At 38.0% G+C, this 16,225-nt stretch overlaps 1 protein-coding gene across 3 annotated transcripts in view; it reads right to left on the bottom strand.

Moving 5' to 3' along the window:
- Window positions 1-498: 498 nt before the first annotated feature.
- The window catches only part of ETV1 (ETS variant transcription factor 1), a 66,161-nt gene continuing 50,434 nt past the window's right edge, over window positions 499-16,225 (bottom strand). For all 3 annotated transcript variants that reach the window (XM_063411372.1, XM_063411379.1, XM_063411385.1), the window contains 5 exons: window positions 15,012-15,078; window positions 12,590-12,660; window positions 9,408-9,577; window positions 5,836-5,937; window positions 499-3,301 (listed from right to left, as the gene is read on the bottom strand). In XM_063411372.1, the coding sequence (XP_063267442.1) occupies window positions 3,080-3,301; window positions 5,836-5,937; window positions 9,408-9,577; window positions 12,590-12,660; window positions 15,012-15,078 (632 nt within the window). In that variant the 3' untranslated portion in view covers window positions 499-3,079. The remainder of the gene's footprint in view (window positions 3,302-5,835; window positions 5,938-9,407; window positions 9,578-12,589; window positions 12,661-15,011; window positions 15,079-16,225) is intronic.

Here is a 16,225-nt window from a genome sequence, read left to right as displayed (position 1 = left end):
CAATGCCTCCTGACTTTGCTTCACAGCAGCTCTACCCTGTCTGCCCCACTGCTCTGCCCAGAACAGAGACAGATGAGCAGAGACCAGCTCCTTCTAAAAACAGGTGAAAGCTGCGTATTCCCTCCACTTCTGGTACAGCTTGAAAACAAAACTAAAATACCCCCTCACCCCAGCCCCAAACATCCCACATTCAGATCCAACAGGGTATTAAAATGCCCTCCAAAAATGTGAAGGTGTTCTTAGTACGAATTATTCCCAAAATATACATAGACCATCCTTCTCCCTTTTGTCAGTCATATATACATACACATGAATTGTACGTACTCCTCACTTTTTTTCCCCATTCTTTTTTTTTCCTTTTCTTTTCCTTTTTTGTTACACTTTGAAGCAAGCCATTCTAGGCACTGGGGACAGACCACTCTCTCGTCTCCCAGAAGAACAATCTTCCTGCTGGGGCCTCTCCATTCCAAATGGTTAGGAATCCAATACACAACAATCTTGCAGAAATCAGCTGCCAGATTTATTATTCTACCTGAAAACCCCAAACAAAACAAAACAAAAAAACCCCAACCCAAACAAACAAAAAAGTGGAATAAAAATATACTTTAAATAAACCTCTTAGGTACATTTTAAAAAGGGTTAATCAGTTCTGTGACAGACTTTTTTGTCTTCTGCTGAGAGATCATGTAATGTTGGTCTGACTGCTTGTTTTGTTCAGTGAGTCACTACCGTATACAGATATATATATATTTTTTTTCTTCTTAAATATTACACATTCAATGCAATTTTTAAATCTTTTTTTTTCCTTTTTTTTGTCCAACCCCTTTCCCAAATACCCACATCCTGCCACAGGCAAGAGGCGCTCTGTGCTGACATTAAAGAACCAAAACCAATCCAAGGACTTTTCATCAAAGCATGTTTCATTTGAACCTTATTTCAATGGAAACCACAATTCTTTTAAACAATATTACTCAACATTTTCCCTTTCCTTCTTGCTAGTTCTGCTATTTTAGGTTTCTTTTTCTCAGCTGATCACCAAGTATTTAAGTGCCATTGAGACCTATGGATGACAGAATTAGGTGGCATATTAAGGCATATATTATAAAATATGTTGTCTCATGGATCTGGGTAAATTAAATACTTGCCCAAATGCTTTTTATGCACCTGTGGTTTCTAGTGACCACTAGTTCTTTACTTTTGATTAAATGTGTATTAAAATATTCATAACTTAAGTAGTGTCTTAACTGAAAAAGGATGGAAGATTAACCCACCACCTAGGACTGTCTTTGAAATCCATCCATTATGATGAAAATTATTCTTGTTTTTTCATGGTTACGTATTTATTTTTCTCCCACTTCTTGACAATCTAGGAAAATGAGGTACTTCATATAACAACTATTTAAATTTCACTGGGAAAAAAATTAAATCCAATTCGTACCTCCCTCTCCATCCCTTCAAACAATGAGTTATTGTATTTCAAAAAAGGTGCTCATAAATATTTTAAACTTTTGGGGTTTTGCTGCTTTTTGCTTTTGTTTTACAAACAAAATAGCACATGTGGTTTGTGTTCAAGGTAACCCCTCTCAAAAACTTAAACAATTGGAAAAAATAACAAAACAACCAAAAAAACCCCTCAAAATTTAAATTGTCTTCCGAGCATATCTGATCACATTTACATTTAGTGTCCAAAACAAGTTGATTGGTAACACCAGTGCCAGCACTACAACATCATACAGCAACTTCATGGTATTCTTTGACAGTTCGTCTCTGTTCCACCGAAAATTACAAAAGGTTCTGCAGAGCTTTCCTTAGCAAGCTGAAGCTTACTAGTCATTTGTGGATGCGCAGAAAAGCTGCTTATAGCACAGCTATGGCGTAAGCTATTTTCTAAGCAATAAATGGTTCAAGTCATCTATTTTGTCCTGAAATGCTACCTGTAGTTACAGCATTGCTTATAAATGGTCATAGTAAATTCAGCATCAAAGAGAATATTACAGAAAAAGACAGCAGCAGAAGCATTAGCATTATCTAGTATTTATATATGTTATCAACATAACACAGCAGTAAAAGGCTTAAATGCATATTAATGGGTACTGTGTCTAAAAATTACTAAAGTACCTATTTAGTGTATTGGATATTTTTCTCAAGGAGTGCTTGCTGTGTCTAAACAGCATAATTAGATATGTGACTTAGTACAGTTAATTCCTATTGATTAAATAACTTATTTATGTACCAAAGGAAATGGAAGGATACAAAACGTTTTCTCCCTCCTGATCATGATCCTGTATTTAATGCTGACATGATCATCAGAAAGCCTACTCCATGTAATTACTACCCTCAAATGGATCTTGAAAAATCAACACCATAGCATGGGCCATATATGTATAGCAATGTGGCACCAGATACAGCATGCAGCTTGCAGTCTGAAGTCAGGGATTTTGCTGCTTGGTCACTGTACTTATGGCCAGTCTGTCATTAAACAAGATTTTTTTTTTTTTTTGAGGCCATACACACACAAGAAAAAAAAATTAGGAAAACTATCTGGTTGTTCTCAGAGGCAAGGTACAAGTTTTGCCACTGGAAACTTCTAAATTAAATGCTGTGGTATATGCTTTGCTTCTCTTTTATAACTGCAGAAAGACAATTAAGAATGGCAAGAAACAAATGCCCTAGGCATGCTGTGTGATATCATCATCAAAAGAGGTTATTTTGCACAATGAGAATTAACTGTACTACGGATACCCAGAGAAAATGTACAATATCTTATGCTGATATGAAACAAAACAGACATGATATAGCTTTTTTTTGTACTTAAAACCGTTATGTTCCCTTCCCAAACTTAAGTAAAAAGCAAACCCACCCTCTTCCTCCTTTTACACAGAATAACGTTTAGGTTCCAACCCTCCCCTTTCAAATAAAGTGCGCTGTCCATGGCAGACCATAGGAGTAATGCAACAGGATAAGCCCCTTTTAGTGTACTATTTAAAAAACAAACTGAAGTCGATTCAGCTTTCCTCTGGCTCTTGGGAAAGAGGAGAAGCTTAAGGGAGGGGGAAACGCCCCTTCAGTGTCACTGCTGTTAATAGACATAGCCTTCGTTGTAGGGGTGGGTGTTGCAGCAGCCTCCGTCCTGCATGTAGACCATGCTCTCGTCAAAGTGGGACAGAGGCACAGTGTCCTCCTCGTTGATGTGGCGCTCCATGTCAGTCTTCAGTAAGGGGCGCTGGTTGTCGGGAAAAGCCATGGAGAAAAGCGCTTCAGGGTCACAAACAAACTTGTAGACGTATCTTTCTCCAGCCACCTTAGGACAACAGAAGGGGGAAAAAAAGTGCAGCATAAGCCTCATGCTTTGCAACTCCGAGTTCAGTAGTCTTGTAAAGAAGTCACCTTTGTTACACAATTAATAATGTGACAGCAGAACTGGTAAGGCAATGAGCTAGCAAAGACAAGTGGGACATGCCAAAGCAGACTGTGCAGAATGCTCTTGATTTTGCCTCACGTGACTTCCCGTTGGAAGATGAACTAAGTATTCTACTTCTAAATATTTGTTTGTGATCTTTTCCTATACTTAACCACAAATGGAACTGTTCTTATTGGAAAATGTAAACAAATTGCCACTAAAGTGGCAAAATAAAATTACACACACTGTGTGCAAAGTGGGAAAAAGAATCACATTGCACGACAGAGATCTGGATTTCACTTTACACAGATTGATTCATACTTACGTATAAAAGCACTTTAGTTACAGTGCATGCTGATTGTACAGGGACAGCGTAAGCAAATACGTAGGCTAATATGTACTTAGCAATTGCTCATGCAAAGCTGGGACATTTCGATTTGCTTATGGAGGGGCAATTTGTCCAAAGATCCTAAAGTTTTCCCTTAATCAGAAACAGCCTTAAATGTCTATGCTTCAATTTCCTAAAAGCTAGAGAATGATAAAAACAACACAGGACTGCTGTCTTATTACAAACAACAAACAGAAGTCAATATAACCTTATTTTAAAAATTGTGCTTAAAAATATGCATTAGATTGCATGTTCACAATTTATTAAAATTCTTATAAAATAAAAATCATATTATCTGCAACTGTAGCTACCGTACAAATGAAATGAGTTAGTGAAGATGAAAAAGGTGTTGTAAACTTAACAACTCTCTTTTTATGGGTGCAAAATAGTTTGATGCACCCCCTTAAACTTTCAGTTTATTTATTCTACCAATACAATTTGTATCTGCAACAAAATTTTTAAAATCAAATTAATGTCAGCAAGTTTGATAGACTAGAGGTTGCATTCAGGTATCAGGCTTTTGCACAATCTGCTATCATTGTTGATTTAAAAAATAAAGGAGGGAAAACATGCCTACAAAGTTTGCCATAAAGAAACCTGCTTTGCATCTAAAACCCCATTAGTTTTTAACATACATGAACTGGCCAGATAAGAGAGATTCCAGGAAAAACCTGAAACATTGCTATTGCAGAAACATGAGCATAGAAGCTAGCTTTCAAAACGTGTGTTAAACACATTCTTGTAGATAATAAAGTACTAGTTTAGGATGTAGCAAGCTAGCTGTCAAAAGTACTTGTAAACTTTCCATGTTAAATGGATGTGTGGGTTGGGGCAGCATTATCAGCCTTCTGGTATTTCTATCCCCACCTTTCCAACTTGCTTTACTCTGCTACTTCTTATTTTGCCTCTGCTGCCTTTGAAGTGTGCTGGCAGCACAGCTGCCTATGCTGCTAAGTTGTAACCTGCAACAAGGAACTCCTCTGCCTGAAGCACCACTCAGCAAAACCAAGCACTTCTGCTTCTCCCTGATGGGACCCAGTTTCCAATCCACTTTACACAGACTCTGTGCACAGCTGTGTGACACACAAAAATGAATGACATGCTGAGCTACTGAAGAACTGTAAGCCAATACTAGCCCAGATTGTTGTCCAAGTTGACTACTCGTAGTGAAAAAGGAGTGCACTACAACAGTCCCACGATCTAAGAAAGAGAACTTGTAAGAATTCACAAAATCTACTGGAAAAGTTGCCCAGCAACTTGAGCTGAAAGCACTGTTTCCATTAATGGAATTGGCATATGACAAGTTTAAACATGTTCATCATCGCTGGTCACAAGACCAACTTGAAAAGACATGGAATAAGTTTTACAGTCCAAGGTGTTTATTGTAATCTTTGATCACACCTGGCAGTTTTGTAGACACAGCAGACTGCTCTCTCCTATTGATTTCTCAGTCAATCTACATGGTACTACACAGCAAGATTTAAAAATCAGCAAGCCAGAGCAGGAGGATGGATTGAATACTGTCAGCAAGACTAGCCTGTAATATATAAATTATAGTTAAATATTTCTCCTAATTCAGTCTTTTATAAATATTAAATTCCACTCAAAACCAGTATTACTACAACCTATTGGTAAAAATGTTAAAGTACTTGGTATGTTAATAGGCATAATTATTCTCCCCTATCTCATACTTACTAAAGTACCCAAGCACTGGGCAGCTAATTTAGATATGTAAAACATTAATCATACTGTACTCTACCATTTGCCTTTCCCAGCTGCCAGGAAGCTCTTTTGGATATTTTTGAATGTTACTTCTTTCTTTATAATCATGAAATGCACTGTGTGAACTAAAACCACAAACATTTTTTACATAGTAAAAAAAAAAATCTTAATGCATATTGCTGGACCCAGTAGGTCCAAAACCTTAGTGTTTGCCTAAACAGATGAAAAAACTACCTAAGCCATGCAATTGCTAGTGCCCCTTGTAAACTGACCTATAGATTAACATGCACTACTGGTGAAATGCAATACAAAATTAGCTACTCACCTTCTGCATGATTCCCTTTTCATAATAATAGCGAAGCGATCGGCTGAGTTTATCATAGTTCATAGCTGGCCTGTTCTTCTGAATCCCCCAGCGACGTGCCACCTGCCACAAGAATGGATTAGCAATGATTCGTTAAATGCATTTAACAAGCAGATCTTATCATCAGATACTTTATTTGTGGATGCAGCAGGGAAAACCCTGCAGGTGCAACAAATAGGAAAAGCTTGCCATGACCTGAACTTCTCGTGTACTACTATGAATTTTAATGGGATGTGCATCATCATTAAAACTTGAAACAGACTTACTGGACAATGTGGTGGTGGGTTAGGGATTTTCTTTGCTTTTTAATAAAGAAAACCAATGAAAAAATAAAGTCATACAAGAGATGATGGACAAAAAGTATTTAGCAAGTTCCACCAGAAAACTTTCACAAAATCTTTCTTCAGTTCAATACTCCAGATAATTGTACCGCGCCTGCCTTTTCCTTGCTGTCTGAAAAAAAGTAAGTTATTTTAAAAACACATGCATACACTCTTAGTTCATGAACTAATACAGACTGTACTTGGAATGACAGCAATGTTGTGATTATTAGGAGATACAAGTCAAAAGACAACTCCCAGTCTTCAACATTACTTCAGCAAAAAAAATGAATTATCTGAGGGGGTAGAATAATCACTTGGAAGAACTATATGGTGGTATGAAGAACGGAACAGAAATTTCATCATTTAAGTTGAATAATTTCCCTTAAAAATACAATAAAAAGTGAATTGCAAGTAACTCATTAAACTGTTCCACAGAGAACAATATGCCTTCTGCTCTGACTTATGTTTTCTGCTTGACTTTATGCTTCCTGTTTTATTGCTAAAGATAGTTTTGGACAAAGCGACCCTTTGTTTAAAGAGCTTAACTTCTTATTGCGCGCCTGAAGTTTATTCGGCTTTTGGTGACATTTCAATTACTAGCTGTAAAAATGACTAGAACATCACTAGAGGGGAAAAAAAGGCAGAGCTGATGAACTCTTTAGAGCACGTTTTATAAAAATGATTGAGAGGTGCACATGCATGCAGCTCTGGAAAAAGGACAGAGTAGCCAAGCAGCTTCTCTGCAGACTGCTCTGTGAAACTTCCCATAGGTGTCTGGAGCTTTTTGATGCAAGCCATGACAATATGCAGCACTGAGCAAAATCCATGACTTCAGTGTCCACCTGGACAATATTTCTAAAATTTCTTTTGAAAGCATTATTTCCTTTCAGTGGCGCAGCTTTTCAGGCTTATGTAAATTATCACGGCTCTGCTAACTTCAGCTACATTTTAGCTGTACTGAAACATACCTCCAATCATGTAAATTTATGCCAGCTGCAAATTTGGCCTAGATGTTTGATTCTTTGATTCACCTATTCATTTTTGTAACACATGACCACATCACTCCTTTTTTATTCCTTCCAAGCTTTTTTTTCTGCACTAATCACAGTTCTAAAAGTCCCCAACATAACAGGCTTGCAAAATAAATAAATACACAGCAAAGATAAACAACAAATAATGGTGAAGAATATGTTGCACTGTGTGGTATTTTGACACTCCTAAACAAGGAATCAGGTCCAGTTCCCATCCCTGAACTGCACAGCATTTACCTCGTCCTGCTCTGTGGAAGGGATTCAGGCTTCTACCCTTCTACCCTACCTTCCTGCTGAATGTTTCTGTCCCTGTGACAAGCCTGCATAAATGGACCTATGCCCAATTCTCAGGCTCCCTAGTTCACAGTTACTTTCTGAATGAACTATGGCACTCCAGGAGCTGATACATATTCATTTTTGTTGTCACTCTTTCTAAGAGGGCATAAATCTCCAGTAAGGAATGGATGGAAAGGTCATGTTGCTGACACCCTAACCTGCCACAGCAGAACCAACAAGCTCTTTGATTTCCTTTTAATTTACACTTGGCAACCAACAGAATTGTGCAACTTCCCATAGGCTATTCTTATTTTAATTGACTGTTTCTGTCAGATTCATGACATTCATATGAAAACAACTTTGATTCCTTTGTACTCCTAGGAACAGAAGGAGTGAAGAAAGCTTTAAGCCTTCTTCAGATCTTGGATGCAATGCTGCTCAAAAACACAAAGCAACTTCTACATAGCCAGACATGTAGATGGTATGTTTAAATGAAATTAGAATATCCAGTTCTTCAGGGAATTACATAATAAGGAAACCTTAGGGGTTTGTTACTTTTCTTTCCTTAGCTAATAAAATCTATAAAGTTTTTGCACCATCTGCTGGAAACCATTTCTCAATAAAACTCTTCAGTCTTGAAAGTAATTGGACATACCTTAAAGAGACAACAAAACCAAAAGAGTAAAAAATACGACACTAGGGTAGGGAGGAAAAGCACGTACATCACTCACCAAAGCCAAACAAAAGACTTGCCAAAGATTTCGCTCTGTTCCGGGACAGGTTACACAACTAAGGAATCCATGTAGCTTGCTAAAGGCTGCAGGCTTGCCAGCAAAGTTTCATTATCATATTGACTAAGACTGTTCTGAGTACAAAAGATACACAATGCCAGGATCTGCCGTGGTGACTGTCACTAGAGCAGGGGATGCTCACACAAACGAGAGCCAGCACTGGGGTCCTTGCAGCAACCTGCTCCTCAGCCAGACCACATTGGGAAGGAAAGGGACATCAGTCCTGACACCATCCCCTGCTAGTCCAGCATCTCCACAGAGCTGTTAGCAGACCATGTAGTAACACGCAAGAAAGCTTTCAGACCGCTAATGCCAGGAGAAGGATGGCAAACAGCAGAAACAGCTGGAGGAGTGCAGAAAACAGCCATATGCCCCCAAGCCTTCCCACTCAGCTCTAACTCAGAGGGGATCCTATAAAGAAAATTGGCTGTGATCTCCTCTATTCAGGGGGCAAAAAAGTAAAGCAGAATGAACAAAATTCACATACACCTGATCTTCCAACAGTTTCTACGATAGTTTAGAATGCAGGCTAGGTTACATAACATTACCTAGTCCAAAACAGCTTACATAATAAAACATTCAATTTATTCCTGTTTATCACACAAGTGAACTAATCCATGCTTCAGCAAATGTTCATGAATATAAGTAATTTTATCTACCCCGTAAGTCCTTCATGGTTCAGAAGAGCCACGCATGTGCATAAGTGTTTGCAAGCCTAGGATCTAAGTCTGTACTAAACAATCTAATGATTCAATCTAATGAATCTAATAATTGATGTTGAAAGACTAGCAAGGGACAAGTTTTCAAAGGATTTGGAAATACAGTTCCATCCATAAAGTGATTCAGAAAAATGTGGATCCCACAATTAATGCAAACTATTTACTAACTCTAGCTCTTGCAACACTTTTATTATTCGGTGGGACTACGACTCAAATCTATGCTTAACCACACCTCTGTCCTAACTGAAGAACTTCCCTTGCCAGTCCTTTCTTTCACCCTTCTGAAGCACTAGTGAAGCAAATCACTGAAGGAAAATGAGGCCCAAGTCCACAGGAGCACAGTTAAAATTGCAGGAAGGGGCAGTGGGTGTGAGGCCGTGCTGTGGAACTCACCTCCTCCGGCTCGATCAGCTTGAACTCCATGCCTCGGCCAGTCCATGCGATGAAGTGGGAGTTTGAGGGGTCGTCAAGAAGAGCTACCAAGAACTGCCAGAGCTGCAGCGAGCCCCGCCGCTGATACGTGGGTCCCTCGCGGTACATGCCCGGCTCCTGTTTGACATCACCTGCGCACACAGCAACCGCGTTAGAGCAGCACGGCCCTGCAACACCACCGCGCGCTTGGGCACACGAGCTGGCACAGCAATCATTAGGGGTAGCAAAACAGAGGGAAGAATCAGCCACCCTCAAATGCAACATTCCCCTGTTTGCTGGGGACTCACAATAACATACTAACATACCAAAAAGCACTTAAATTCACTCATGATTTATTGAACTCTCACTAAGCCTCTACCCAGTAGTCGTGATAAATGCAAATCTCTTGCAAACCATTTTGTAATATCCTCTCTCTGAAAGAACATAAACTATTTTTGAAGCCACTCTGATATGTCAAGAACTATGTTTGTGTACCATACTTTGCACAGGCCACAGTTTTGGTAAAGTAATGTAGGCTTCATAAAGCTGCAAAACCCTATCGAGTGAAACTTCTCTTGCATGCAAAAACGCTTCAAAGGAAAATTTGACAAAATATTTGACTCGGACCTAAACAGCATGTGCTTTATATATAGGCATGTAAATCTTGCAGATACGTGAGTTCCTCTGTGGCATATTGGACTTGCATATGAGCAAAAATTACTTTTACTCATATCTACATCTGAAATTAGTACTCCCTCCAAAAAGCAATAAGGTAATTTTTCTAAAATTTTAGAGTCTAGGAAAACCTTTCTAAAAACATCAGTAACATTCTACTAGCTGTTCCACAAATTGCCAATGAGAAAAACATCCTGCTACATCCATACTGTCTTTGTTGTTTTTAAACCATATTTCCAATGAACAACTCATGCAAACAACAACAGCTGAAAGGTCTGATGCTGAAGCAGACAGTATTTTTTTCTTCACACAAGGAGTAAATTCTAGAAATACTGGCAAAATTCCTCATTTCAACTATCAGAACAGCAGAAGCCTCCAATAAACAGAGTGACCTGTTTAATAAGTAAAGTCAGGAATTTACATTCAACCACAGCATTAGGATGCTCTGACAGCCATTACAGAATGGCTCTGTGTAGTGAAAGGCAGAATAATAATATTAAAAATGGAGCACTTCCTTTTGTAATCAGGAAAGAAAATTGACTCAATAGCTGTGGAAAACAAATAAATCAACGCAAGGCTTTTTGGTTTATGTGAGGTTCAAGTTCCAGTCCTGAAAGTCTTTCTTTTTCAAGGACAAGTTTTTTTCTTGTAATGATAGCTAAGCAATGTGCAAACAGCAAGTGCAGTATTACACAGGATCAAATTCTTTCCTTGTGCTGATCTTTGATTTCAAATGAAGCAGCTGAGAATCTAGTTCTGAAACATCAAGACTAGTCCTGGGCTTATCCAACTTTTGCTTTACTGGCCAGAATATGATGACACATCGGCTATTTTTCCCTCAAAACATCACGCTGCAAGTATAAACACACCTATTTGCATCACGAGATCAATCTTCTAGAGTACAAGGTGATCTCTCATTGGGCATAGAAACTAGCAGCAGACTGCTTGCTTTGCAGGCACAAAGATACTTCCCAACATTTATTTCTTTCACTGTATTTGTATTTTTTCATTTTCATTCTCATTCCTGTATAAAACCCAAATTAACCAAAAGGTTTTTCAAGGAAGACATAGACAAATGCTACTGTTAACAAGTTTTAAATTCTTGTAGTACAGGGTCTGATCCCATTCCCATAAATGCACATATAAATCTGACTGGTACTCAGATCATATACACAATCATTTGTGGGGAACAAAAAAACACCTGACATGATGTGCTTTAAAAAAATTTAAAAAATCCCAAACGAGCTCACATTACAAAGCCAGGGTATAAAGCACACTTTCAGTAAATCACTCTTTCTGTGACTGTCAATGCAGTGACAATGCAATACTGGATTGAGCAATCTCCAGTTAGGTCTAATATTGCCTAAAATTCTTTATCTATTTCTTACCAACATAAAATTACATGTGATACTCTAAAGAATGTGCAATTCTCTGGGTTACTTTCATTTCAAAGTCTCCAAATCTTCATCAAATACAACAAATGCTGCTAAACATGCAACAGTTTTGTAATCCATAAGTAAGTCTCGGGACAAAACAAATAAAGTAGGAGAACAACAATTCTCCAGTCCTACTTTTAGCTGTGGTCAAAGATTTGTTCACAAGTTTATCAGGAAATATCTAATACTTCCTGCTGAAATGAATAAGGCTGGACATACACACACTAACACAAAAACTACACTAACAACACTACACTAGCATGCATAATGCCATTCTAGCAAATTTAAGTAATTGGTCTCTAAATTACTTCCCAAAGTTGCAGACTAACAGAGTCACTGGCAAGAAATACAGTGTCCATATACTATGCTTATAATGAAATAAATCTGAAATCAACTGAGTTACACCAGGAAACTGATTTTACGTCAGAGTAACTGCAGATAATTTGGAACATTCATTTGAATTGACCTCAGGATTCCTCTTTAAAAAATCTGCTCTAATTGGTAGTGTTGTGAACAGAGCATTGATTTGTTATCAATCCCACTGAAAAATAAACTGCTAGTACATTCAACCTAGTGCGAATACATTGGCACAAACACAAAAATGCCCTATATACTCACTTCCCACTATTCATCACTTTGTAGGCAGCAAGACAAGAGGCTTAATCCTCAGTAAAACCAAAGCCACTGCTTTCTCCACTATTTTGTTAATTGTAAGTACAGCTTTCATTAAATCTCAAACAACAAGCAGTATGTGATCATCAGTGCAATGGAAATCCTCTTATTACTTCTCAACAGTACAGGAACTGAGCTCCTCTGCCACAAGTCTGGATGCAGCATCTTTTGCTGGCAAAAGTCAAATGACATCCTATTGAAGAGGAGACTTTGGTTTCAAGACACAAAGGTCAGCTTTGGTTGGGCGCACCACAAATGGTGTGTTAAGGAATCCTAAATTGGAACGTTACCGGGCTTTTTTGATCAGCAACAGAGAAAAGTCCCTCATCTCTTTCTTTTTCATCTCTCTACACAGGAAAAAGAGAGATGTGTCATACATACCGTCAAACTTCTCTGGAACAACGCAAGTGTCATCATAAAACTGCCTAGGTCCTTTTTCATACATACAGCCTGTAAGTTAAAAAGAGAGAGATGTTTATATAAAAGATGCACGGAGAAAAAAGAGATCACAGGCTTAATGCCAGAGGGAACACTAAGTTATACAGGAATCAGATTAATATCCCACATCCTTTACACACCGCCCAATCCCAACATTTTGGCCTAAGTACAAGGGTGTTTAATTAACATATGCATTCCCAAAAGACTGTTAATCTCCACCTGCTATAACGAAAAAGGATCCATTTTTCTCTATGATTTATTACAAAATGTTTGCTCATTTCCTGTTTGAACTAGCATGGCTCTGACATTTAACCATTAGTTCCTGCAGGTCTTCTCCCTGAAAGACTAAAGAAGCACCACTCAGTACTTCCTCCTCACACCCACATAAGTCACCCTCACACACTGCTCTTGATGTTCCCTCCAATTAAGATCATTTTGTAACATTTTATTTTGCCATTAAAAGACATTCTCTATAACCCAGCAGTCTTTCCAGCACACCTTTCTGTAAACATTCCTACTACTTCCTATTATGCTCACGTTTTGCTTAACCACAACTGTATTGCATATCGGCATCAGTCTCACCAGTGCGCTACTGAGTGAGACAAAACATCTCCTCCTCTCCTGCCACCCTCTGACCCTCCTTTTGACTGCCTAAGTATTACAGAAGGCTTTTTGCCTTAAGGTTACAGTGCTCAGCTGGGCTGCTTTACCAGTGTGAAGCTGAGGAGGAGGCCCATCTCAAAATCCTTTCCTCCAATATACTGTTTCCCAGTTCCACAGGCCTGCTCTGCATTCATGTATTAAAAAACCATTTTGTTTAATGTGCCCAGATAACCAAACAATTCAAACTGCTTTGTGTGACTGCCCAGTCCTGCCTGTTATTTACTGCTCTATCTTTGTGCCATAAAGTTATCTATTAACTATGTTCCATATCTTTACTGAAAATATTGAATAGCAACACTCCTGATATCAATTCCTACAGAAATATAATCCATTCAAAGATGATTGCCTCGTGACAGCCTCTTTTAGATCTGTCAGTTGGCCAGGTCTTAATGTATTTAATGTGTACGTTATTGATATTGCTTTGTGCTAACTTCTTAATCAGAATGTAATGCAGAGGCAAACTGAATGCCATAAAAAGTCTCACTACACGATACAAGCATCTTTATCAATCAAACTTTTATTTTCAGCAAAGAACAGAATCAGATTTGACATGACCTTTACTCTGTAAAATTATGTTGATTGATTTCCAAATACAGAAAACAAATATTTAGCAAACATCACTGGTTTTTTTTAATGTCATTCATGAAAATTTTGTCACCTCCAACTGCTTACAAGAACATAACACGGCTAAGATGGGTTTTCCCCTATCTGTGCTGTGATTAAAAATCAAAATCTTTTGCCCTTATCCTTGCAGTTTGTTTATTTTTTCCTGATGTCTCTCACCTCCCTTATTAAGCTTTTATACTTCACATAATTTCATATAACAAGACTTAGAAATTTCCATCTCCTGTTTCACCTTCCTTGTTAAACACTATCTTTTTTTTTTTCTTTCCATCGTTATTTCTACCCATAAGCAGATGGGATTTTGGCCAGATGTGTTATCTGTCTGATTCTGTCTTTACACTAGCAAATAAAGTCTTTCTGGAAGACTTTGATTCATACATCTATCTGGATTCTCATCAATCTCAAAACCAGATGCCTCATTTTTTCAAATTTGCCCATTGGAAGACAAACAAATAAACCCTAAACAAACAAGCAGAAAATAATATATTGTTAAAACAGATAAACTAAAACAGGACAGTGAAGGCTATAACCTCTCTTTCAGTCATCTTCGTTCTGGTGGAATTCTTATTTTTATTACATATAAAGTGCTTTCACTTAGAATTATTAATTTTGACAATTATGTAAGCTCTGTCCTGCTGAAACCACTGGAAATTTTGGTACATCTCAATTTGGTGCATCAAAACGTGGCAAAAATAATAACAAAAGGAAAAACCCAAAATCTTCACTGAATTTGAAGTATAAAATAGATTACTTAACAGTTAACTGTGCCTATCATGCTGACAGTCTGGAAAATATCACTTGAGCAGAATGGGTGAAACAGACAAAATTTTAAGTCTCTTCCTTTCAACTGCAAGAGGCCTTGAAAAGCAGAATGAGTTAAGTTCACAATATAATTGCTTCTATCCTCCTAAACTACAAAAAATTCAGTGGATCAGAAATCCAACACTGAAAAGGGAAAGAAGGATGATGCAAGTATTCCAGCAGTAGAATTAAACAAGTGAACCCCAAATACCCCCAGGCTTTTTGAATTTTTTACATTTCTCTGATACAAAAGTGATACATAATAGAAAACTTAACTTCTGTTCTGTTTGGGTGAGCCAGGAAGCCTTCTTGCCTCATGTAAATGGAATGGCAGCTAGGCACTTCTGAAAGGAGAAGATGACAATGCAAGTCAAAAGACTGTCTGGAATTAAAAGTGTGCAGGTTATCAATGGGACAGGCTGTAAGCAGAAGTGCAACAGAAAAGGATGCAAGTTACAGTGAGAGGGAACCTGTCAACAAAGAGTCAGCATTTCACAGCAGCACACACCACGCACGGCCAAGGAGAAAGTCATGATGTGAGGCTCACAGATACTACCTATGATAGGCACTTGAACTCCAAACCTTTGTAATCAACTTTGCTAAAAGCTGACTCCCATGGCAATTACACTTTGGACCATTCACAAAATAATCCGCATCAGTGACCATGAATATTTTAAACCCTGTGCTTGTGTGTCTATCTTGGTAACTAATTCAACCCAAAGTTTTCAATGAATTGCAGTGAAAAGACTGCTAGTCACACTGGAGACTTATAAACTGTACATTTAAACAAGGAATGTCAAAGTGAATTTAGAGTAGGAGAATGCTTTGTAGACTCTGGTTAAGGACTTGAAGGGTTAATGAAATTTTCTGCAAGTAGTAAGCATTTTATCTAGAAATTTGGGTCTATCTAGATCACTTTCCACTTGTATGTGTTTAAAACAAAAAATGACGCCTTTCCAAAATAAAAATATTCTATGTAATACTGATATTTATTTGCTACTCTCCACCTTCTACTCAAAACTACAGGAAGAATGAGAAAATCCAAAGAGAACTAATGAAAAATGTATTTTTAAAATGTCTTTCTTTTTCTTCCCAATGTCTTGCACTGTCTCCAAGTAGTCACATCCTGTGCACAGGGACTTGCAAACAGAAACACACGGTAAATGTTTGCCCTTCTAGACCATGTTTAACCTACTTCTTGGATATCAAAAGTCTTGCTTAACAAAGTCTATTTGATCTTGCGATGAACTCCTACCCTAAGCTATGCAATCTGTTACCAGTAACTTGTAACTCTTCAAGAGATGCAAACAGAGGTCGAAAGAGCAGACATTATTTTTCCAACAATGCCTACAGACTCTTTCAGACTGTGATTCCAAATTTCACTGTTCACTGACTAGTGATGAGTATCAAAGATTTGGCAGGATAAGAAAATGAGGTTTTACACTGACTTCACAAATAAGTGAAACACAGGGCAGTAATAATAAGTTTCCC

This window comes from Prinia subflava, chromosome 1 (assembly GCF_021018805.1).
Source record: "Prinia subflava isolate CZ2003 ecotype Zambia chromosome 1, Cam_Psub_1.2, whole genome shotgun sequence".
Lineage (NCBI taxonomy): Eukaryota > Metazoa > Chordata > Aves > Passeriformes > Cisticolidae > Prinia > Prinia subflava.
Note: the sequence above shows the minus strand (reverse complement) of the source record. Positions and strands in the feature narration are given on the sequence as shown.